Consider the following 25,190-nt stretch of genomic DNA (forward strand, 5'->3'; position numbering starts at 1 on the left):
TTCTGATATGAATGATCAAAATTTGCTGTGTTTTGTGAGAGTGTGTGTGTGTTTTCCTGATAGTGGGGCTTGAAGTCAGGGCCTTAGCTCTAACTTGGCTTTTTCCCTCAAGGCTGTGTTCTGCTACTTGAACCACACACTTCCATTTCCAGATTTTGCTGGTTCACTGGAAATAAGAGTTTCTTTTTTTTTTTGCCAGTCCTGGGCTTGAGCTCAGGGCCTGAGCACTGTCCTTGGACTTTCTCAAGGCTAGAGCTCAAAGACTTGACCTTAGCCTCACTTCCGGCTTTTTGCTATGCATGTGGTACCGAGGAATCGAACCCGGGTCTTCATGCATGCTAGGCAAGCACTTTAACCACTAGGCCAAACTCCCAGCCCCAAGAGTTTCTTAAATTGGTCTGAGATAGAATTGAATTGTGATCCTCAGGTCTCAGCCTCCTGAGTAGCTAGGATTACTGGTTTAACCTGTACCTGACTTTGTTTTTAAATGATTGATAGCTTAGAAAAGTTATTTTAGAGTTCACAATTAGTTGGTATTTGTGTCAAATATTGATCCATATCTCATCTTATGTCTACATATATGTGAATATATGTACTCTGTATATATGTGGGCAGAGTATATATAGATATACATATATGTGCATGTATCAATTTATTTACATCACACATATATAAATTTCTTTTCTTCTACCATGATTAGCCAACATTTGTTTTTAAATGACCAATCCTTAGGAAAGTGCTTTCAATTCATAATTTGTGAGTGATCCGTATCTCTATAAATGCTATCACATGTCAAGACATTTCTCAAAAACTTTACAGCTACCTCAGCAGTCCCCCTATGAGAAGTTTGTCAGAGGGAACTCTGAAGAGGAAAGAGGCAGAGGTCTTAGCAAATGTGGCTAAAATCTCCTGTTTGGCTGATTTCACATAATCACATGACCATGTGTACACACAGTGCCCGGAACGCCTCTTCTGACTCTGGAAGATACTTCACAAATGAAGTCCCCTGAGGTTTAAGTTTCTAGTGGGTACACAGTAAATCTGCCTCCAAAAAGAAGAACTAGCTAAAGGGAACTCACTTAAGACGTTACATGCAATAATTAAGGGATGGGATTATTCTGTACAAGGGTATGGATACAAAAACAAAGAACTGTGCCTACTGGAGACCTATTTATTACAAGACATGCTGAGGGATTGACTTTCTAGTCTGATGTGACTTGTAGTTCTTCCAAGATCCCTATAGCCAGGTAGGCATTGGTGGTACACACCTGTAATCCTAGCTACTCAGGAGGCTGGGATGAGAAGGTCCCAGTTCAAAGCCAGCCAGGACAACAAATCTTATCTCCAATACCAGCCTTGAGCAACAACAACAAAAAGCTATAGGATAGTGTCCAGGCCCTGAGTTCAAGCCCCAGTACTGGCATACATAAGGAAATTCATAAATAAATACTCCTCTGGACTTTTCTGGTCTGACGTTGGACTTTGATCCTCAGCCACAGACCTCAGGCTCCTCACAGGAGGCAGGACAGGTAAGAGCCGTCGGCGTCTACCTGCAGTCTGCTGCTTCTGGTCAAAATGTAAATGCATTTTCCAGGTCTTGAAACAGGCAATAATACTTGCCAGATAGTTCACCCTATTTCTAATGGTCAATGTCAATGTTATTTAAAAAAAAGAAAAAAGGAACGAAAACTCAGAAAGTCCAAAAGTAAAGATCTATTACTGCCCAACAGCAGCTTTGCAACTGCAGGGCAGGCTCCCCTAGGGGGCCCAATGGACCCACTTACTTAATTCTTGGGCCAAGGGTCCCCGACCCTCCTTTGCCCCCGAGTTTGGGGCTGGGCTGGATTTGCGGTCCATCGGGATCCCAGGTGGCTTTAAATTCCCAGGCCAAGGGCCCAGGCCGGAGCCGCGCCCAGCTCCTCCCACTTCCTCCTGTTCAGGGCCTGACCCTGGGCCAGGCCCCAAACTGTTGAGAAATACTAGAAGTTCCCCGTTGCGTCCCGCAGACCCTCGGCCCCTCGCCGGTCCCCGCCTCCCCCTGGCCCCCACTCTTCGGGAACCGGTCATCTATACCCTGTCCAGGAGTTAGGTCCAAGCCAAGGCAACTTACAGCTGGCATCAGTGCACGCCCTGCAGGGAAGTGCCTGCACCTACGGGATCAGAAGGGGTCGCCGGGCTCTCCCGACCCCCACACCCCGTCCCGGAGCTGGGGTGACCCAGGCAGGGTCTTTCCAGAAGGACCCCCAGCCCCCACACTGGCAGGGCTCCCCCAGCGCGCAGGCAGACCGGCCTGGATGGGGGGCAGGACGAGTGGGCGGCAGAGGCATGGCCTGGTACAGCCGGGGGGCCGAGGGGGGGAGCCGAGGTTCCAGGATCGCCCCGGGAAGTCCCCGACGGGGGACTGCGAGAGGATGCCCCAGGGGCCGGGGCGGGCTGGGAAAGCGGCCCTGTGGACGGGGAGGGGCGGGGCTAGCCTTGGAGGTGGGCGTGCCTAACGCAGGGGCGGGGCTGCCCCGGGGCCGGAGCCTGCTGGGAAAGCGGCCCTGTGGACGGGGAGGGGCGGGGCTAGCCTTGGAGGTGGGCGTGTCTAACGCAGGGACGGGGCTGCCCCAGGGGGCGGGGCGTGCTGGGAAAGGCGAGATAGCCTCGTAGATGGGCGTGGCTAGCGCGGGGTGGGGCGGGGCTGGGAAAGTGGCCCTCTGGAGGGGCGGGGCTATCTACAGCAGGGGGCGGGCCGAGGTGGGGCGGAGCTAACGCGGAGGCGGGGCGGGCTGGCGACAGGGACTCTCCAGCCTCCTGCCCTGGGACGCTCGGGAAGAGGCGGGCTCCGCGCGCCCGGCGCCCGCCATGGCAGCCCGGGTATTACCGTGAGCTGCTCGGCAGGGCCCAAGCTGGGGCGGGGCTGCGCCCACCGCCCCGGCCATGCGGCCAGCTCCACCGTGGCGATGGCTGCTGCTGCTGCTGCTGAACTGTCTGCGCACCGCGGCGCCCCATCTAGGTGAGCCTGGGACCCCCCTCCGCCCCCGAGGCCTCAGCCGCGGGCTGCAGCGCCCGCCACCTTCCCGGAGCCGGCACCCTTGGGGACCGGTCTGGGTGCGATCCCGTGGGGTCCTCCGGCCCGCGGGGTGTCGGGATTGGGAGCAGTGTGCGGTCCGCTAACCTGGCCGGGGGGGGGGGGGATCCGGGGTGGGTGTGGAGGAGTGCGGGCAAGTCCGGGAAGACCCCCGGGGTCGCTTCTCCTAGAGGGCCCTGCACTTTGCCCCTCCATAATGCCAGGCAACCCCTCATCCCCAGCCTCCCGCACCTACAGCTGCCTCCTGATATCCAGAAAAAGAAGGGAGGAAAAACAAGGAGAGCAAACCCAGGGCAGGCCCCTCTGCTAACTATACGTGGAAAGCCCAGGATTTAGTACTCTTCCCCAGCAGCATTTATTTTCCATAGAGGTCCTCAGAACCTTGGAAATGGAAATGGGAAGCAGAAACATCCTATGTCTCAGGTGCAGGAGGAGGCTGTCAGTTGAGTCAGGCTTTTTTTTTTTTGCTAGTCCTGGGGCCAGAACTCAGGGCCTGGGCACTGTCCTTGGGTTTTCTATGTATGTGGTACCGAGGAATCGAACCCAGGTCTTCGTGCATGCTAGGCAAGCAAGCACTTTACCACTAAGCCAAACTCCCAGCTCCTTGAGTCAGGCTTTTCCTGCCAGGCCTGCTCTGCCCAGACTGCCCTTTACCTGGACTCAGCCTCCTTACCACCCACACTAACTTACCATACTTCTGAGCCAAACTAATGATGATATTTGGAGGTTGCCCAGGGAGTGTGTATGTACTGGGGCTTGAACTCAGGGCTTGGACCCTATGGGCTTTTCCTCTCAAAGCTAGCACTCTACCACTTGAGCCACAGTGCTCCTTCCTGCATTTTCTCTTTATGTGGTACTGAGGAAGAGAACCCCTGTGAATCACCAGTGTCCAGCTCAGTGCATGATGTTGACTACCCTATGCTGTTGAGACCCAGGATAGTTTATTGTTAAAGATGTCCGGAAAGTCTTCTGAACGTGCATCCATCATAAATCAGAGGAGATGGGTTGGGGCATGAGGTATAAGGGCATAATTCTTATAGATTACATCTTGCTTGCTTTTTTTTTTTTGACTGTCTTGGGGCTTCAACTTGGCCTGGACACTGTCCCTGAGCTTCTTTTGCTCAAGACTAGCACTCTACCACTTGAAACACAGAGCTACTTCCTGCATTTTCTCTTTATGTGGTTTTGAGGAAGGGAACCCAGGACTTCATGCCTGCTAGACAAGCACTCTACCACTAAGCCATATTCCCAGCCCTTGCTTGCTTCTTCTTACCATTAATAGTTCGTGGCCCCAGGATCATGGAGCTTTGTGCACCTTCCTGTGGTCCCAAGGAATCTGTGTCTTTATATAGGATCTGGAATATCTTTGAAGCCCTGGTGCTCACCTATGGAGCCTGTATTAGTTGCTTGTTGCTATGACAAGTAACCCACTTAATGGCTTATCACAACACATTTACTATCTTACAGTTCTGGAAGCCAAAAGTGATGGAAGTCTCACAGGGTAAAAGTCAAGGCTCTGGAATCCTTAGTGGAAGAAGCCATTGCTTTATCTTTGCCAACTCCTAAGGAAACATTCATGTGATTACTTTGACCCACTCACATAGGCTAGAACAATCTGCCATTTTACAGCCACCTGATGAAGCCCTGAATTTTTATTTATAACCTCAATTGCCCTTTTCCATGTAACTGCCCATGGAGAGACCAAACCACTGAATTCTGTGCTCAGAATGATGCTGCCAACTAGTGATAGCAGCCAGTGTTTTGGGAACTAGTTGCTTACTGCCAGCAAAAGCAGCCATTCATTAATGAGAAGTCAGAAAATCCTGAAATAATCTGGTCTTCCTTTATTCTTTTTTTGTTTCCTGGTGCCAGTATTGGGTTCTTGAACTCAGGACTTTGGACTCACTTGGCTTTTTCACTCAAGGCCAGCGCTCAACTACTTGAGCCACACTTCTCTTACAGATTTTTTGACCTTCCCACTAGCTTTGAATGATCATCTTTAGATCTCAGCCTCCTGAGTAGTAAAGATTACAGGTGTGAGCTGTCAGTGCCTAACTTAGTCATGTCTTTAAAATGACATACAGTCTTGTGTGAGTTGCATTTGCCCTCACAACTCTGGAAGATGGAGAGTTGTTTTATTGTTTATGAAGCAATTAAGACTTCCATGTGGAGGAGGGACTGTCGGAGAGCGAAGTTCGATTAGTCATGGAGATGGAGCACAATCATCATGGCATATTTCCAGGGAGCCAGGTCTTAAATTAACCCAGTACTTCCTCAGAAAAATCCTAGGAAGGCTGCACAATTATCAGGCCCAGTGTGAGGCACAGATGTCTACTCCAGAGTCTACTATCTGTGCTCTTAATCAACTTGTCATGAAATGGACTCAGGTGTAAGCAATGTCACAGCAGGAGACAGTGTCATTTCCCTTTGGGGTCCTGGGCACATGATAGGAGAGCACTGTGAGGGGCAGAGAGGGCTGGAAAGTCCTGGGAAAGGGAAAGTCCAGGGTAGGATTTCCCACAGGGAGTGTCTTGGGCATTTCCCAGGAGCAGGAGAGCCCTGGGACCTGGAATGTAGAGTGTGAAGGTCAAGGACAGACCTTCCAAGATAGGACTTGGCAGATGTGATTAAGGTAAAGAGCCTGAGTGGGACAATGATCTTGCATTGTTGAGCCATGTGGGCTCAGTGCCACACTAGAGTCCCTGAGAATGAAAAAAGAAGGCAGAAGCCTGTACCAGTAGCTCATGTTTGTAATCCTAGTCACTTAAGAGGCTGACATCTGAGTAGTTTGCAAGCCAGAAAAGTTTGCCAGACCTATCTCTAATTGACCAGAAAAAAATCTGGGCTGCTGGCCACTGAGAAAGCTGGTCTGAGGATCCTGGTTCAAAGTCAGCCCAGGAAAGCAAATCCTGGAGACTCTTATCTCCAGTTAACCAGTAAAAACACACACTCACACACACACACACGGGCAGAAAAGAGACAACCAAAGACCAGTCAGCACAACAAGGACTGAGGTAGTGATGCTAGCAGAAAGGACCATGAGCCATAGAATTTGAACTAGAGAGTGGAAAATGCAAAGAAATGTGTTCTTCCTTGTAACTTCCAGAAGGAGAGTGATCCTGCTGCCATCTTGACTTCAGATCACATTTCTATAGTTGTTGTTGCTGTTGTTGCTGGGACACTGGGACTGACTCATTTAACCTGATGGCTTTGCTCATTGGCTGGAGCTCTACCAACTGAGTTAAGCCTCCAATCCCATGGGGTTGGTTATCTTTTTCTTTTTGTCTTCTTTTATTTTTGTAGGTCAAACTTCTAACCTTCAGAACTGTTACGAGTCAAAGATAATAAATGTAGGTTGCTTTAAGCAACTCGATTTGTGATTTAAGCACAATAGGAACTTGATGCATCAATAAAAAGAGGTCTCTGAGAATCTAGATGGTGGCTAGTGTCAGTCAAGCATTCACCCACCTCTGTGCATTGCACAGTCCTCCAGGGAAGCAAGGCTATTTTCTGTTTTGCCCAGGGGTCTGCTGCCTTGTGGCAGCTACATTGTGCTAAATGGGCCTGGCACCTATTGTGATGATTTGCCTATCTGCTTTAGGCCCAGATTCTCATAAGATCTGGTATGACTTGAGAGGAATATTTGTTCACTAGTTGAATAGAGAGCTAGCATGAAAGCAGCCAGATGTGGAGGCAAACAAGAAACTGCAGGCTTTTGAAAGCATATCATCTAGAAGCAGCATGGTGGTCTCACTGCAGGCCCATGTTCAGGGTTGGATGCTTTTACTGAAAGTGTGTGGTTTGAATTTCCTGCTTCAAATTCATGTTTTTCAACCTTTGTCTTTCCACCTCTGAACATTTCTCCTTAATCTTTAAATCAGAGAAAGTGTTTTCATCATCACAGTTGCTTCTTGAGAAAAGACTGGGTCCCAGGTCTGCAGAGTGCCAGTGTAGAGTGGGGCATGGGTGGGGAGGGAGGTGGTTCTTTCCAGGTCACCTCCCAAGGGGATTCGGATGCCCCTAGCATCTGAACTAGGGGAGATAGGTCTTAAACTTTTCACGTACTTAAGAATCAGCTCAGGAAGCTTGTTGACAATACAGATTACCTAGCTGGGCCCTGGTGGTTCACTCGTGTAATCCTGTCTACTCAGGAGGTTGAGATCTGAGGATTGCAATTCAAAGTCAGCCTGGGTAGGAAAGTCCGTGAGACTCTTATCTTCAGTTAACAGAAAGCCAGTAGAGTTGTAGATCAGATGGTAGAGTTCATGCTTTGAGCAAAAAAGCTAAGGAACAATGCCCAGGCCTAGAGTTCAAGTCCCACAGCTGACAGAGCTACCCCCTAAAACAAACAACCACATAAGAAGCAGAGTTCTTGGTCTGGGTGTGTCTTGAGGATCTGCATGCTGTCAAATGTCCCAGCATCCAGTGCTGAGGGTCCCTGAGGAGCAGAGCCACTGTGAGGAAGGCAGTTTTTACTCCACATGTCCTTCAGCTTGACATATGTCATGTGGGGGTTTGTCCATGGGTGTGCATCCCTAGAGTTTCCACTCAATCTAGGGCCAGCGCAGCACCCTGGGGTAGTCTATTATTGACCCATCCCTATTTCTCAAGAAGAAGCAGAGGCTGAGGCAACTCAAAATCAAATTCAGTTGCAAACGGTAGTCCTGGAATCTGATCCATCCAGACTGCAGCTCCCAGCTTCCAACTGTTCTAATAGCTGGAACCTGCCGGAGGAGCGGCGGCTCTTGGCCTCCCTCTCTCGTCCTTGTCAGTGTCAGTGCTGCCATCTTGTAGTCAGGTGGGTAGAAGGCATGCATGCCCCTGAGAATAGGCAACACTGTTTCTGCACTTCAACAAAACCTCAGTTGTATAAATGACTCGGACAATGTTCCTTGAAGTGTGTGTGTATACATATATATATATATATATATATATATATATATATATATTTATAGTGGGTCATAGGGCTTTAACTTGGCCTGGGTGTTGTCCCTGAGCTCTTTAGCTCAAGGCTGCCACCCTACCCCTTGAGCCAATCCCCACTTCCCATTTTCTAGAGGTTAATTGGAGATAAAAGTCTCAGGTCCTTTTGTGCCTGGGCTGGCTTTGAACCTTGATCCTCAGATCTCAGCCTCTTGAGTAGCTAGGATTACAAGGCTGGCTCTCCTTGAAATATTTTTGTGTAATTTTTTCTCATATGAGTCTCCATCTTCCCTTCCTCCCATCTTCTGTTGCTTTCCAGACTCCTTTTCCCAGCTGGCTGCTCCTCAGAACCCAAAGATTCACCTATACAACAAAGAACAAGTTCTGAGCTGGGAGCCGTCATCCCCAAACAGTGACACGAGACCAGTGGTCTACCGGGTACAATTCAAATAGTAAGTGGGCTATTTCTGTTGGTGACCTCTCTGGGAGTTGTGGGGGTCCTAGGGCACCCTAGAGGCTGCTGCTAGTTACTGCCTCTCAGCAGGGTTATACATGGCAGGCAGATCTGCAGGAAGCAGATCTTGTTCTTATAAGGACGGAGCTTTTGTGTTCTGCTCAGCTGAAGGTTTAACACATTGTCAGAGGCTCCTTCTTTCTAACCACATGGATCTCTTGCCTTGGTAAAGCGTATACCTGGCAGGGTGAAGTGGCTCAGGCCTGAGGTTCAAAGCCAGCCCCGGCACTAAAAAATGGGAGACTCTCCTCTCCAATTAACCACTAGAAAACCGCAAGTGGCACTGTAGCTCAAGGGGTAGGGCAGTAACCCTGAACTGAAGAGCTCAGGGACAGCGCCGAGGCTCAGAGTTCAAGCTCCATGACCCACCAAAAAAAAAAGCTTATTCCTTCACTTGTTTCAGTCTAAGGGCTGATTTCCATTCTTGAAAGAATAAGAGGCAGCCTCCTGTCTTGGTCTTGTTCAGGAAAAAAATTGATTTAAAGCTGTGCGTGCTTATCTGCAGCCTGCAGCTATAATCCTAGTAGTAAGGGAGACTGAGGCAGGAGGATTGTCAGTTCCTGAGTCACACAGTAAGACCTTGTCTCAAAAAAAAATATATATATATGCATACACACACACACACACACACACACACACGCACGCACGCACGCACGCACGCCCGCGCCCGCGCACAAACACATCCTGGTTAGGAATTTAGCCAGTTAGCTACAATGAATTCTCAATTTCTTAGTTGTTTTTCTGGTGTGAATACTGAATTATTCCAGTCCCCTTAGTCTCATTCTCACTTCCTTTTCAAACTTTTTTGTTGTTGGGTATCATTTGATTTACAGTATAAGCACATCTAGAAAGAAGATGGGAACAAAATCTAAGTCCTTATTTATTTATTTATTTAATTAAATAGATTAAGGTAAAATTATTGTCCAAGTCATTTTATACTTCTTGATTATCTGAATGTAAAGAAAAAATAACCCTAAGAGCTCATGAGAATGATTGGTGGATATAGGCATGATTAAAGCTCAGCTCTATTAAAAAAGCAGTTTATATCTTTTGTTTATGCAATAAACAATCTCTATACTCGAGGTAATACATTGAAATGTACAGGCACAGACTAACCTCTAGGTAAACTATTAGGCAACCTCTAGGAAAGATAATAACCAGATATCCTGTGGTGGGAATGTGGCATAGTGGTAGAGTGCTTGCCTAGCATGCATGAAGCCCTGGGTTCCATTCCTCAATACCACATAAATAGAAAAGGCCAGAAGTGTCTCTGTAACTCAAGTGGTAGAGTGCTATCCTTGAGCAAAAGAAGCTCAGGGACAGTGCCTAAGCCCTGAGTTCAAGCCCCAGGACTGGCCAAAAGAGAAAAAAACAAAAAGAAACAAACAAACAAAATAAAACAAGGCATCATGGGTGATCTGGTAGACTTTCAATGGTGTAAAGTTTGTAATGTATGTTAAAGAACAGAAAGGGGCCGGGAGTTTGGCCTAGTGGTTAAAGTGCTTGCCTAGCATGCACAAAGACCCGGGTTCAACTCCTGGGTACCACATACATAGAAAAAAAGCCAGAAGTGGTGCTGAGGCTCAAGTGGTAGAGCTCTAGCCTTGAGAAAGTCCAAGGACAGTGCTCAGGCCCTGAGCTCAAGCCCAGGACTGGCAAAAAAAAAAAAAAAAAAAACCAGAAAGAAAATGTGGGGAGAATACTCTTGACAGTTGATTTGTTATGGATGGGTTTTCAGCTACTGTCTTATTCGTCTTTTATGAGTCCATCCTGCAGTAATTATGCATCACCTACATGGACCAATCTGCTAATTTCAAGATGGTGGACTGGGGCTGTCACTCAGTGGTGGAACACTTGCTTAGCCTGTGAGAAGCTTTCACTTTGATCCCCAGCATTGCAAAATGAAACACACTGAATCCACAGTTCTAAGGCAGTGGTTTCACATGTCCAGCCTGACCATATTCCCTAAACAGTGGGGAAGAGAAAGGGGATTTCTTACCCAGTACTGACACTTCCCAGGAAGAGGAAGACGAGCACTTCAGGCCATCCTCTAGAGTCCACATGTGAGCTTAGGTTTACATGGAGGAAGACTTGTCGTTACAGAAGAGATGCCGCATAATCGGTGAACAGCCCGGCCACAGGCAGGGTCTGGTGTTCGTGGTCTCAGGATTGCTCAGGCAGGCCTGGTCACAAGCAAAGGGTCACTGGGCTGGAGTTTCAGGTGTTGTCACATGATACAATGTCCAAGGTGGCGATGAGATGATTAGAGAGAACATCTCAGAACAATGCCTGAAATGAAAGGGAAGTAGAGGGGCTAAGCTTTTCCCCAGATTTTAGTCATATTTTGGACATCTGCAGAGTCAAAGCAGGAGCCAGCAAAAGCAGTTGTGTTTTGTTTTGTTTTAAATTTTGCTTTTCAGCAAAAGCAGTTTCTCAGTCACTGTTATAAAAACAAAACAAAAAAAACAAGGAGGCAACCAAAGGGATCCACAGAAAAATAAAACAAACAAACAAACAAAAAACCCAAACAGAAAAGACTTCCCCTAACTACTGTGGGCACGATCTCCTAGAATTAACATGCAGCTTTCAGTAAGAGGAAGTCCCGAAGAATTTATTGACTAGCATTCTTCAGTCTTGAATAAGGAAAAAAGTTCTTTGGTGTGTGTGCCAGTACCTGGGGCTTGAACTCAAGGCCTGGGTGCTGTCCCTTAGCTTTATCAGGTCAAGGCTAGCATTCCCCCACTTGAGCCACAGCTTTATTTCTGGCTTTTGGTGGTTAATTAGAGATAAAACTCTCAAAGACTTTCCTGTCCATGCTGGTTTTACCCGATCTTTAACTCTCAGCCTCTTGAGTAGTTAGGATTACAGGGGGAAGTTACTAGCATCTAGCACATTTTTTGACTGTTAAGCAAAAACTTCAGGGTTATTGTTTGTTTGTTTTTAAGTGGGACAGGAAGTCTTGATTTGCTGCCTTCCAATTAGCTAGGATTACAGTCTGTGGCAAAGTATTATACTCTTACTAAATATTGATAAAGAGCCTTTAGCAGAATTTCATATCATAGACTAATTTGATTTGCTTTTTTTTTCTTTTTGGAAAGTATTTTTTAAGCTATTTCTTTAGGCACAGAAATTGAATTTAATTTAAAAAAGAAAAAAAAAGTAGCTCACACCTATAAATCTATTGCTACTCCAAAGGCGGATACCTGAGAATTACAGTTCTTAGCCAGCCTGGGCAGGAAAGTCCTGGAGACTCTTATCTCCTATAAACTACTCAGAAAAACAGCTGGAAGTGGTGCTGTAACTCATGTTAGAGAGTTATCCTTGAGCAAAAGAAGCTCAGGGATAGAGCCCTGAGTTCAAACCCTAGGACTGGAAGAATAAAAAGCAGGAAAGTCACTGAAAACTGAAATTAAGCCTTTTTTTTTTTTTTTTGGTGGGTCATGCGGCTTGAACTCTGGGCCTGGGCACTGACCCTGAGCTCTTCAGCTCTCTCCTCCTCCTCCTCCTTCTCCTTCTTCTTCTCCCTCTTCTTCTTCCTCTTCCTCTTCCTCTTCTTCCTCCTCCTTCTCCTCTTCCTCTTCTTCTTTTTTAACATAGTACCAAAAAAGGACTTGAGGTTTTAAAGTTAAGCAATGGGTTGTAGATAGTGCCCACAGACTGTTTAGCCACGTGTTTTTTGCTTTTTGTTTTTTTAAAATTAGTAGCCAAGATTAAGAACTCTGGAGATTTAGCTTTCAAAACAAAACAAACCCTTTCTGATTTGTTTAGAGCTACAGATGGCTGGGCTGCAGGGCCCTTTCTAGGTTAGGGCTCGTTGCCAGGCTCACTCTCAAACTTGCCCTGTCTTCCTTAAACATTTACTCTTTTATCTTACTTTACTAGTAATACATGCTCTTTATAGAAAATCCAGAAAAACAGCAAGAAGAAAATTAAAATAACCTATTATTCTCCATTTCAAAAGTCATCATTCTTTTCAGTTTTTGATTTTTCTCTCTAGATTATTTTTTTTTTCACTAAAGGCATGTGCAACACTTTTATTTCTGGTTCCTTTTTTTTTCTTGTAACTTAATATAGTTAGCTGTGTTAACAGCTTTTTCGTGTAATTAAATTCTGTCTGAACATTTTTTGTTATGTACTGATATTGGGGCTTGAGTTTACCACCTTATGCTCTTGTTTGGCTTGTTCCGTCAAGGCTGGTACCCTATCACTTGAACCACACCTCCACTTCTGGCCTTTTGCTGATTAATTGTAGATAAGAGTCTTACAGACTTTGCTGCCAGATTAATTTTGAACTTTGACCCTCAAACCTCAGATTCTTGAATAGCTAGAATTAAAGGCATGAAATTGCTCAGCTTTATGTTTAAATTTTATTTTATTTTTTAATTTAAAGTTTGTCCATTGTGGGGCTTGAACTCAGGGCCTGGGGGCTGCCCCTGTACTCTTTTGCTCAAGGCTAGGACACTATCACTTTGAGTCGTTTTTATTGTATGTTTAATTCTGTGAAGTCTTGCATGTGATACGTGCACCTTTCCCCCACTTATTGACGACTGGCAACTGCTGTCAGGTCTCGGTGTAAATGTTTTCTTATGTTCTTGGAAGAGGGGCTGCTGGGTCAACGGAAGCAGACTGAGTTCACATGTTATAAGTGTCCTAACAGGGTGGACAGAGCCTTCTGCTCGGGTACTCCCTCCTGGAGCCGACCACGAGCCATGGAAGTGCCCTGAGGCAGGGCCCTGTCTTAACACCAGGGTAGACCTGGTGTTCTGCCTCGGACGAGGGCCCAGGGTGTCGTTCTAGTTTCTAGACACACTGACCTGGGGCGCTGTACTCACGAGGGCCTGCAGAACCTGGGTGTGTGTAGACTTGGTGATCTCTCCACACACTTCCCGTTCCCATCACCAACGCTTCCGATTCTCAGTCCTGAAAGGGCCTGCCAGAAATAGAAATCAGATCTTGTGTGTGTGTGTGTGTGTGTGTGTGTGTGCACACACGTGCGTGCACATGCACCCATGCCCATGACAGTATTGGAGCTTAAACTCAGGGTCTAAGCGCTGTCCCATATAAGTTTTATACTCAAGTTGTTGCAGTGATCTCACACTTGAGTAACAGCACCCAGTTCCAAAGTTCAAGCCCCATGACAGGCAAAAAAAAAAGGAGCTGGATGCCAGTGACTTGTGCCTTTAATCGTAGGTACTCAGGAGGCTGAGATCTGAGGATGGGTTCAGAGCCAGCCCAGGCATGAAAAGTCCGTGAGACTCTTATTTCCAATTATTTCACTCAGAAAAGGCTGGAAGTGGTGCTGTGGCTCAATGGTAGAGCTCTAGCCTTGAGTTCAAGCCCCAGGACTGGCAGAGAGAGAGAGAGAGAGAGAAAGAGAGAGAGAGAGTGAGCGCAGAGGAGAGAAAAGAAAAAAAAAGAAGTTGGGTTTTATGCTATGTGAGTCAGTTCTCAATAAAACAATATTTTTATTTAGCCATTGCCAGAAGCCCAAGAGGTGATATATTTGCAAACATTTGCAAACATTTGGAAACATTGTTATAGAGGAAGACAAGAGACTATTTATTTATTTTTGCCAGTCCTGGGGCTTGAACTCTGGGCCTGAGCACTTTTTCCTCAAGGCTAGAGCTCTACCACTTGAGCCACAGTACCACTTTTGACTTTTCTATGTATGTGGTACCGAGGAATCGACTCAGGTCTTCATGCATGCTAGGCAAGTACTCTATCACTAGACCAAACTCCTGGCTCTGGAGATGAGACCTTATGTGAACTAAAATCCTGTTGTCTGTTGTCCTTCCCAGCACCACGAGCCTGACGTGGTACGATGTCACAGTCCAGACCATAGGAGTGGACTGTACTGGCATCCCAGAGACACAGTGTAACTTCACGGGAGCCATGCCCGGCTTCCCAGAGCATTTCAATATGTCTTTACGAGTTCGAGCTGAACTGGGAGAGATTGTTTCTGCCTGGACCACAATGCCTTGGTTTCAGTACTATCAGAATGGTAAGAGACCTTGTGTATAAAACTTCCCTTTTGGTTCTCAGGTTCTCCACAATGAGGGGTATTGAGTATGTAAGCTAATGGCCTGTTAAGTTACATGATGAATATTGAAGTTTTGTTGTGGTCTTTTGTCTGCAGTTTACGTGTTTAAATTCCAAAATGGTGTCTTGTACCCTGAGCGTGATCACATGACATCTGACTGGGAATCAGTAATTCAGATGGGATAATAGTTTTTCAAAATCTGTATAAAAATAAAAAAGGTTGGGTGCCAGTGGCTTATGCCTGCTATCTTAGCTATTTTAAAGGAGTCTGAGGTTTGAGGACTGAGGTTTGAAGCCAACTCTGGGCAGGAAAGCTCATGAGACTCTTATCCCAATTAATTACAAAAAAAAGAAAAGCAAAACAACACAAGTAGCACTGTGGCTCAAGTGGTAGAGTGGTAGCCTTGAGGAAAAAAAAGTTCCAGACAGTGCCTAGACTCTGAGTTCAAGCCCAGGACTGCCACAAAAATAAAATAAAATAAACACATAGAAAACAATTTGTGTCTTGTCTACGTGATGTGGTAGATAAAGCAGAAATATCGAGGTAGATAAAGCAGAAATAGCAGTTTTTCTGAACATCATTATCTTAGAGTAGAGAATGGATGACTTTTCAAGTGGGAAGTTTTCAAAAAGAAAGTATTGATAATTAGCAGAACTGCCAGGACATGAGACCCAGTGGTACAAGTAGGCTGGCTGGCTGTCCTCGAGACCTGAGCTGAACAGTGCTGTCTTTGATTGTCATTCCCCACATTCTGGCTTCTAAAGTCTGAGGTAGGGGTGTTCTCCAGTCCCTCCTGTTACCTTTGTCACTTTGGGGACATAGGATGTGGTAGGCAAGGGGTGGAACAGGCAGTTGACAAAGGCAGGCTTTGCTGTCAGCCGACCTGGGTTCATAGCCAGCCTTATACTGGCTTCCTTACTCTGGACAAGCAATGTCACTTCCAGCCTTCATTTCTTCATCTTTTAAAAATTCAATATTGTGTGTGCACGTGTGAGAGAGAGAGTTCTAGGGCTTGAACTCAGGACCTTACAATTTCCCTCAGCTTTTTCCATTCAAGGCTGGTGCTTTACTACTTGAATAATGCTTCCACTTCTAGGTTTTTGCTGGTTATTTGGAGATAAGAGTCTCACACTTTTTTCTTCCCTGGGATGGCTTCGAACTGCGATCCTCAGATCTGTCTCCTGAGTATCTAGGATGACAGGCATGAGCCACCTGTGCCGGGCGAGTTGCCTCATCTTTACACATGCTGCCTGTCTGTGCCGTTGCATGGCTCCACAAGAACACACCAGCCAAGTCCTCAGTGCCCGGAAGCCCCTCCCCCTGGCTGCCCATTGTCTCACCGGGCCCTTATTCCTTCAGTGCGTTGGAACACAGCTGATTCCCACCCTTGGCTCCGTCTCTAGACCCTAGTCTCTTCAGAAGGCACATCTGAGCTTTGTGCTTTCAGCACTCAAGTGGCTAGTATCCATGTGTCCACGCCACGTCCATGTGGACGCAGGCAGACAGGGAGAGGCCTGCCGCTGGTGCCAGGCTCTGACATAGGCATGCTTTCCCTCGTTCTACCCACTGCACTGTGAAAGGGAGGCTGGAGATTGGATGCAGCAGCGTTTATGAGCGGCTTCAAAGAAAGAGCTTTTTGTCCTTAAAGCAAGGGCCACCAACCCAGCATTGTCTGGACATAGTTCCCACACCAGAATGAGATGAGAGGAACCACAGCAAGACCAGTTGCTTTCACACAGAGATATAGGTCACCCTTAACTGGCCAGTATGCAGAGTCTAAGGGAGAGTGTGGAAGCCTAAGAGAAATCCAGCCCTAGTAGTGAGCACATGTAAGTTAATGACTGACAATGACGTGATCACCTCTTTCAGGAAAATATGTAGAAATGAATCTCTTAGAATATGAAGGATACAATCTGTCCTTTGATCTGAGTTTCTGGTTAGTTCTATGACTATATGATACTATATATTAACCTTTCATTTCTAGGGCACCGTAAGACACAGTCATTGACTGTCCTGCCCTGGGTTACAGGAAAAACCTTAAGTAGATTTACCAGGGCATAGTTTCTGGATTATGTTCAAACTTATAAGAGACAAAAGAGACAAAAAGTTACCAAATATAAGCTGGGCATGATGGCCCACCCCTGTAATCCTAGCTACTCTGGAGGCTGAGATCTGAGGATCAAGGTTCAAAGCCACTCTGGGCACAAAAGGACTTAAGACTCATCTCCAAATAAACTCTAGAAAAACAGGAAATGGGGCTTGGCTCAAGGGTAGGGAGGTAGCCTTGACCTAAAAAGCTCAGGGACAACACCCAGGCCCAGTTCAAGCCCTATGACCCACCAAAAAAAAAAAAATTACCAAATATAATTCAGATGCAGCAGCACTTTTCCTGTAGCCTTAGCTAGACAGGAAGCCAAACAGGAAGATCATCTGAGCTCAGGAGTTGGAGAAGTCTAGGTAACATAGTGAGACCCTCACTCACGAATAATAATAGTAATAAGAAAGTTGAAACCGATTTTGTTCGTTTCTATTGGAATTTCATATATGTATAACAGGTAAAGGCTAACAAATTTTTCTCTCTCTGCATGGAAAGTTGACCTTTGGTCTAAGGGTGTGTCTTACATAGTAGAGTACCTGCCTAGCAAGTGTGAAAGCCTGGTATCAGAAAAGAGGAGAAAAGGGATGGGAGGGGAGAGAATATGTACATAAATATGGATGTACATATATATATGTACACACATAAGTATATATATGTGTGTTTATACACACATATAAATGTATGTATTTACATATATGTATAACACAGAAGAGAAAATCCTGATGTTTGAGTAATTTTTTGGTGTGTGTGTTTGTGTCTGTGTGTCTGTCTGTGTCTGTGTCTGTGTTAAAATTCAGAGCCTGGCACAGTCCCTGAGCTTTTTTGCTCAAGATTAGCACTTGAGACACCCCTGGCTTTTTCGTGGTTACTTGTCGATACGAGTCGCATGCAGTTTCCTGCCCAGGCTGGCTTCGAACCACACTCCTCAGATCTTAGCCTCCTGAGTAGTAGTGGATTACATACTGGAGCCACTGGCTCCCACCTCGTTATTCTTAATCCTCTAGTTGTGTTTCTCTGGGAATCTGGTAGTATCATGTAGCCATGACTCTGACAGAATTGCCTGTGGTCAAAATGACCCCAGATTGGAATCTAGTGTCTTAGTTAGGGCAGTCTTCAGTATATGGTAGAAAGCATCTCCTTTGGTGTCGTCTCAGTGCAGTGATTATGTTAGTTTTGGTCCACATGTGGGACTCATTGGGTGGCACTTTGCCACCTGAGCTATGCCTCCAGCCCCAGTGCAGCGATTCTTGAAACTGGGTATGCTCTGGTGGAGACCAGAACACAGCTACTAAGGGGTTGTGATAAGAGGTACAAACTCTGATGTGTTTTCATCATGCTATGATGTCTGATGCTAGACTGTTCTCTAAGGAGACAGAAAGATTTGCTGTAGGCCACAGTGTAGACAGCTGCAAGAACCCTCCTTCAGGCTGGGAGTTTGGCCTAGTGGTAGAGTGCTTGCCTAGCATGCACGAAGACCTGGGTTCCATTTCTCAGTACCACATACATAGAAAAAAAGCTGGAAGTGGTGCTGTGGCTCAAGTGGTAGAGCTCTAGCCCTGAGTTCAAGCCCCAGAACTGGCTAAAAACAACTCCTTCAAGTCAATCTCATACCATAGCAGCCTCTTAGCATCTGGTGTATCTGAGTATCTGAGTATATATCTCAATATAAATTTGTGTGGGATACTGAAAAAAAATATATGTATGTGTGTGTGTGTATAATATGTAATAACATGTGCATGTATTTATATGCATATATATGGTATTTGTTTATAATTCTATTTCAGTTACAGTCGGGCCTCCAACAAACATCTTGGTATCCCCGGGATCAGATTCTCTCCTCGTCAGGCTCTCCTCTCCCTTTGACCTCAACAGCTCCAAGACCATGTTTTTGTATTATGTCTACTACTGGGAAGAAGCAGGGGTCCAACAGGCAAGTGTGACTGTTTTTTCTCTGATTTCCTAGGCTTTCGATCTTCTCATTTAGGAGAAGAAAACTTGAACATGGGTCAAGAGATCAGGATCTTGCAGAGGGACTCAATCCGTGGTACAAAGTCATCTCCTTGAGACCCTCTCAACACAGTGATTTTAGAAAGCAGGAGTGCTCTGGTGAGGACCAGGCAGAGTTGTGGAAAAGGTGTTTGGTAGCCCTGAAAACTTTTCATCCGGGGATTGTCTTGTGCCTATCTAATAGGATCTCCTGTTCTCTGAGGAGCCAGAGAGGCCTGCTCTGGGCCATTGTGTGGACTGCTGAGTTTGGGTCCTGAGCCTAATTTTTCTTTTCTTTTCTTTTCCTTTTTTTTTTTTTTTTTTTTTGGTGTGTCAGTGCTGGGGCTTGAACTCAAGGCCTGGGTGCTGTCCCTTAGCTTTTTCACTCCAGGCTGGCACTCTACCATTTGAGCCACAGTTTTGTTTCTGGCTTCTTTGGTGATTAATTGGAGATAAGAATCTTCACAGATTTTGTGAACTGTGATCCTCAGATCCTAGCCTCCTGAATAGCTGGAATTACAGGTATGAATCACCAGCTCCTGGCTTCCTGAGCCTGTTTGAATTCTCACTGTCAAAAATGCATCCTTCTGCTCATTGTGCGAATGGTATTGCCCATTTCTGCCCTTTGAGGTCTAGACTTAGTGTGCCTTTGCCACAGCTAGGCCTTGGGGGGAGGTGTTGGTGGATCTGTTTGTATTCAAACCAGTTTGAGTCAGCCTTCGCTGTCCACAGCAGTCCTGGTTGAAGTCTATTTCAATTACTGGAAGTCCTCCAAAACACACATGGGCTAGCCTGGGACAAGGCTGCTGTGTTATTAGGCTCTCCACTCCCTTAGATAACACCATTCCCAGAGTCACTGGTCATGTTCAGGAAAAGGAATCTAGTTTGCAAGGTTTGACTATGTAAGTGGTTTGAACAGTTTGCAAAGAAAGCCTAAGTAATGAGGTTAAAATCTCATGGAAGAAGAAAAAGAACATTCTAGGGATCAGAATCAGAAAATATGAGAAGGTTGGTTTATGTGGACAATTGCAGGTTGCAAGCTGCATGAGAGGTCGAGGCAGACTGGCAAAGGGGCAACAGATCCAGGGGGCCTGGTCAGCGCCGGGTAGCTGGGATCTGGCTGTCTCCGATGCCACGCCTCCTATGGATGTTCAGTATTATATGAGCAATAGCTCAAGATGCTCAGAGGAAAATCTTGTCTTAGAAATTGATTTACAGTCAGGCACAGTGGCTCATACTTGTAATCCTAGCTACTCAGGAGGCTGAGATCTGAGGATCACGGTTCAAAGCTAGCCTGGACACTAAAGTCCATGAGACTCTTATCTCCAATTAACCACCAGAAAACCGGAAGTGGGGCTGTGGCTGAAGGGGTAGGGAGGTAGCCTTGAGCTGAAGAGCTCAGGGACAGCATCCAGGCTCAGAGTTCAAGCCTCACCCCACAACCGACCAAAAAAAAAAAAAAAAAAGGGAATTAAGTTTATTAAGGAGTTTGGCCTAGTGGTAGAGTGCTTGCCTAGCATGCACAAAGACCCAGGTTCGAATCCTTGATACCACATACGTAGAAAAAGCCCGAAGTGTTGCTGTGGCACAAGTGTTAAAGCCTTAGCCTTGAGAAAGCCCAAGGACAGTGCTCAGGCCCTGAATTCAAGCCCCAGGACTGGCAAAAAAAAAAAAAGATTTTATTAAGTTTCTAATTGTAGCTGAACACCATTGCATCTGTAATCTTAACAACTGAGCAGGTTGAGATCTGAGCATGAGATTGGAAGCCAATCTGGATAGGAAAAGTCTGTGGACTCTTTTTTTTTTTTTTTTTGCCAGTCCTGGGCTTGAGCTCAGGGCCTGAGCACTGTCCTTGGATTTTCTCAAGGCTAGAGCTATACCACTTGAGCCTCAGCACCACTTCCGGCTTTTTTCTATGTATGTGGTACCGAGGAATCGAATCCAGTCTTCGTGCATGCTAGGCAAGCACCTTAACCACTAGGCCAAACTCCCGGCCCCAGTCTATGGACTCTTATCTGAAGTTAACTACCAAAAAGTCAGAAGTGGAGCTGTGGCTCAAGTGGTAGAACACCAGTCTTGGACAAAAAGCTAAGGGTAAACACAGTGACCTGCGCCCTAAAGTGTCAGCATTTTTCATAACTCTATTCACCAATTTTTGCAGACAGAATTTGTCCCCTGCAAGCTAGTAGTTATAAAACATCTTCTAACTCTTTGGTTTTGTCCACTGTGCATCTGAGGAAATGCTGGAAAAGCTAGAAGCAGCTTGACCCTGTCTCTTCAGGTGTTTTACCTGTGTGGTGTGGTGTCATTAATACAGGTAAAAGGCCCTGTGGAGAGCAGCTCCATCTTGTTGGATAATTTGAAGCCGTTAAAAGTATATTGTTTACAAGTTGGGGCACGTCTATCTTGGCCATTCTCCAGACCTGGACATTTAAGCAACATAACTTGCTATGAAACAATGGCAGAAGGTAAAGCATACCTTATACCTTCTTTCTATCCTTTATGACCTAAGATAAAGAATTTCCCAAAGCAGTGAAACTCGGGAATGCTTACAAGGTGACAAAGTTGAGTATTTTTCAACCTAAATGCTTGAGACCAGAAATACTTCGGATTTTAGAATTTTTTTTTTGTTTTCAGATTTGAGAATTTTTACATACACGTGAGATGTCTTGAAGGATGAGACCCACTTTATGCCTTTTTTTTGTTGTTTTTTTTTTTGCCAGTCCTGGGCTTGAGCTCAGGGCCTGTCCTTGGATTTTCTCAAGGCTAGAGCTCTACCACTTGAGTCTCAGCACCACTTCCGGCTTTTTTCTATGTATGTGGTACCAAGGAATCGAACCCGGGTCTTCGTGCATGCTAGGCAAGCACTTTAACCACTAGGCCAAACTCCTGGCCACTTTAAACATACATTTTTCATGTATGTTTCCTATGTGATATTTTATAGGATACTGTCAGTGCCTCTTGGACAGTGCTCTATCACATAGGTTCAAGAATGGTATTTTCCAGTTGAGGCACGGTACTGATCTTGGGAAGATTTTGCAGTTCGGATTTCTGGGTTTTGGGTTAAGGATGCTCAATCTCTAACAATCTGTCCCTTTTTGGGTGGCCTGACCATTGCTTAAGCAGTGATGGATGAGTAATGAGTTGATGTTTATTCACATTGCATATGTAATGGTCATCTTCACTTCTCTGTGGTCTTTCTAGCCTTTACCAAGGTACAGCAAGTGGTCCTGATCTCTGTGGTTGCCTTGTTGGTATTGCTGGCACTGGCTGGTCACTATCTTTTCATGAAATATAAAAACCAGGTGAAACACTGGTTTCACGCTCCACCAAAAATCCCATCACAAATAGAAGAGGTGAGTTGTACAAATGGGTCATGTCTGAGGGCCTTCACTGCCCTGGTCAGTGAGCAGCAGCAGACAAAACCATGAACAGAGATCTGAGTTCAAACTGGTAGAGAGAGGCAGGGCTGGTGGCTCAAGATCATACACGGATCCTTGTTTTCTGGAAAATGCCCCAGCAGAGCCTGGCTGGAGGCTGCAAAGCTACTTTTCCCTTCAAGAAGGCAGGAGAGGCTGCGATGCATCTCATCAGCCTGGAGCAGACAGCGCTCATGGGACCAAGGGAAATGAAACAATCCCAGAGCCATGACCGCACGCCCCCGTATGTCAACTCTCAGTCCGTGGCCCCAGTATTTTAGAGGACTTGAAGCAGGCTTTCGGGCCATCTTATTCCTGCACAGGTCTAACCCTTGGGGCTCTAGGATGTAGCTGGTACTTCTAAAGATTCAGGCAGGACATTTTAGGATTAAAAACTGAGTCAGGAAAGCTGAGTGCTAGAAAACTGGAAGTGGCACTGTGGCTCATGGGGTAGTGTGGTAGCTTTGAGCTGAAGAGCTCAGGGACACTGCTCAGGCCTAGAGGTAGGGCAGTAGCCTTGAGCTGAAGAGCTTAGGGACAGCACCCAGGCCCCATGACCCCCCAAAAAATTAAAAAAAAAAAAAAAGATCTCTCAGGTGGAACAGCAGCTGGGCCCTACTTGGTGAGTTTACCAGTGGTTCCTCTGGGGTATGAATCTGAAACAATATCTTTCTGTTCACTTTCCTGAGGAAGTGTGTTACGATTTTAATAAAAAATTGCTGGAGTTACATGAAACAAGTGAATCATGTTTCACATTGATTTCTGAGGTTTCACAAAGGCATGTGATTCCATTCTGTTCCTCTTTTAATCTGTCAACCACAAGCTATTTACCTGTTCTGTGTGTGTGTGTGTGTGTGTGTGTGTGTGTGTGTGTGTGTGTGTGTGTGTGTTTTCAAGAGTGAGGTACATGTTTCTCCATAATGTGATACATCTGTGGCTCAGGAGTAGGAAAGGAGGAAGTGTAATGTCAGGAGACTTCCTTCCACTGAGGACACCGCAGACACACACCCCTGTAGAGTGGTGCGGGTCTAAGGACTTGAGGCCGGAACTCTTCCCGTTGTGTGTTTTAGATTGTTTTATGCAAGGTGGAAACCACAAGTGGGAGGAAGGGACTGAGAGCCGCACTGTGCACTCTCCCTTGTGCCCTGGCATAGCCTCCTGCAAGGTCCTCTTCCTCTTTTACTGAAAAGTGTTGGAATTAACCACCTTCAGGCAGTATAGATTCCTACTTGCTTCTTCTAAGTTCAGCCCTTTCTAAACCTCAGAGAGGTTCGATTAATATTATAGTTATTACTAATTAAAGATCAGAAAGTTTTAGTGCTAGCCGGGCGCAGTGGCTCACTCCTGTAATCCTAGCTACTAAGGAAGCTGAGATCTGAGGATCTTGCTTCAAAACCAGCCTGGGCACTAAAGAACGTGAGACTCTTATCTCCAATTAATCACATACAAAAAAACAGAAGTGGTATTGTGGTTCAAAGTGGTAGACTGCTAGCCTTGAGTAAAACAAGTACAGGAACAGTGCCCAGGCCCTGAGTCCACACACACACACACACACACACACAGAGTTATTTCACTGGTGGCCAGAAAAGTTATGCCTTAATAAAATATGACTATAGCAGCTGAGCACCAGTGGCTTATGCCTGTAACCCTTGCTACTCAGGAGTCTGAGATCTGAGGGTCATGGTTCAAAGCCAACTGGGGCAGGAAAATGTATTAGACTCTTAACCACAAAAATCCAAAAACAGAGGTATAGCTCAAATGATAGAATCCCACACATCTTTTTTTTTTTTTTTTTTTTGCCTGTCCTGGGCTTGAGTTCAGGGCCTGAGCACTGTCCTTGGACTTTCTCAAGGCTAGAGCTCTACCACTTGAGCCTCAGCACCACTTCCAGCTTTTTTCTATGTATGAGGTACCGAGGAATCGAACAAGGGTCTTCGTGCATGCTAGGCAAGCACTTTAACCACTAGGCCAAACTCCCGGCCCCATCGAGCACACATCTTAAGGGCTAGCTGGTAGTCCCCAAATTCAAGCCCTAGAACCAGCACAAATCCAAAAATATGAATACAGGAACTAAAACTGGTATATGGAATGGATAGGCTAATTACAACTTTTTTTTCAACGCTTTCTAGTATTTGAAGGACCCAGTTCTACCTATCTTAGAGGTTTTGGACAAAGACAATTCGCCAGAGGATGCCTGGGACTCTGTGTCAGTCATTTCATTTCCAGAAAAGGAAGATTCTCTCCAGACACTTGAATCCGAGCACTGATGCAGCCTGCTGGCTCCAGAGACGAGGACATCACCAAGTTCTGATGATACCTAGCAATACGTACCAGATCTCAGGGGTCACACGGTTATTTTTTTTTCTCTAAGAATTCTCTCAAGCATACAGGTTTCTGGTTTTTCTTAAACACTAAGCATGTAATTACCTGTTGGTAAGGTGGCTGAGGCGTACTGGAATGTCTTCATTACTGGTAAGGCCAGGCCACCAAAAGACCAAGTCCTCTTCTTACTTCAGGAAGATGGGCTTATCCCACGCTGCCCCAACAGGGGACCCTTCACTCTCTAAGCTTAAAATGTGATGAATCCTGGACTAGGAATGGAGCCCAGTGATACAACACTTACGTAGCATACACAAGCCCTGGGCTTCCATCTCCCAGCACCACCACAAAAGAAAGAGTAGCCGGGCAATGGTGGTTCACATCTGTAATCCTGTAACTCAGGAGGCTGAAATCTGAGAATTGTGGTTCAAAGGCCAGCTCAGGCTGAATGAATCACTAGAAAACCTGAAGTGGTGCTACGGCTCAGTGGTAGAGTGCTAGCTTTGAGTGAGAAAGCTCAGGGACAGGGCCTAGGTCCAGAGTTCAAGCTCCGTGACCGACAAAAAAGTCTTGTATATATTTACCTAGTAATTTAAGTCTTTCTCGAAGCTAGAAATAAAGATACAATGAATTTTTTTTTAATGTGTGAAGTCTTTTTCTCTCCCTTCACCTTCTATATTTTGGCCTATTTTTTGCAATCTTTACTGTGTAAAAAATATTGTATCTGTACTTGTGTTTTCTTAAGTCACACCCAATACAGTTGATGACATGTCAAAGAAACTTAGGAAGGGCTTTCTCCTGAGGTCACTTGGTTTCTA

The 25,190-nt window shown here is 45.8% G+C and overlaps 1 protein-coding gene across 1 annotated transcript; it reads left to right on the forward strand.

Annotated features, from left to right (window-relative positions):
- Positions 1–2,815: 2,815 nt before the first annotated feature.
- On the forward strand, positions 2,816–25,014 carry Ifngr2 (interferon gamma receptor 2). The gene is made up of 7 exons (XM_090348890.1): positions 2,816–2,998; positions 8,316–8,448; positions 14,309–14,511; positions 18,433–18,578; positions 20,952–21,102; positions 21,839–21,990; positions 24,183–25,014. The coding sequence occupies exons 1-7, from the start codon at positions 2,923–2,925 to the stop codon at positions 24,318–24,320; spliced, it is 999 nt and encodes a 332-aa protein (XP_090205016.1). The 5' UTR covers positions 2,816–2,922; the 3' UTR covers positions 24,321–25,014.
- Positions 25,015–25,190: the final 176 nt, after the last annotated feature.

This window comes from Megascapheus bottae, chromosome 1 (assembly GCF_031878675.1).
Source record: "Megascapheus bottae isolate mThoBot1 chromosome 1, mThoBot2.hap1, whole genome shotgun sequence".
In the NCBI taxonomy this organism is placed as follows: domain Eukaryota; kingdom Metazoa; phylum Chordata; class Mammalia; order Rodentia; family Geomyidae; genus Megascapheus; species Megascapheus bottae.

Excerpts from the sequence above, each read along its gene's own strand:
- Ifngr2 (XM_090348890.1), top strand. The coding sequence starts at position 2,923 with ATGCGGCCAGCTCCACCGTGGCGATGGCTGCTGCTGCTGCTGCTGAAC. Across the intron at positions 2,999-8,315 it reads CACCGCGGCGCCCCATCTAG|ACTCCTTTTCCCAGCTGGCT; the intron begins GTGAGCCTGGGA and ends GTTGCTTTCCAG. Across the intron at positions 14,512-18,432 it reads GTTTCAGTACTATCAGAATG|TTACAGTCGGGCCTCCAACA; the intron begins GTAAGAGACCTT and ends ATTCTATTTCAG.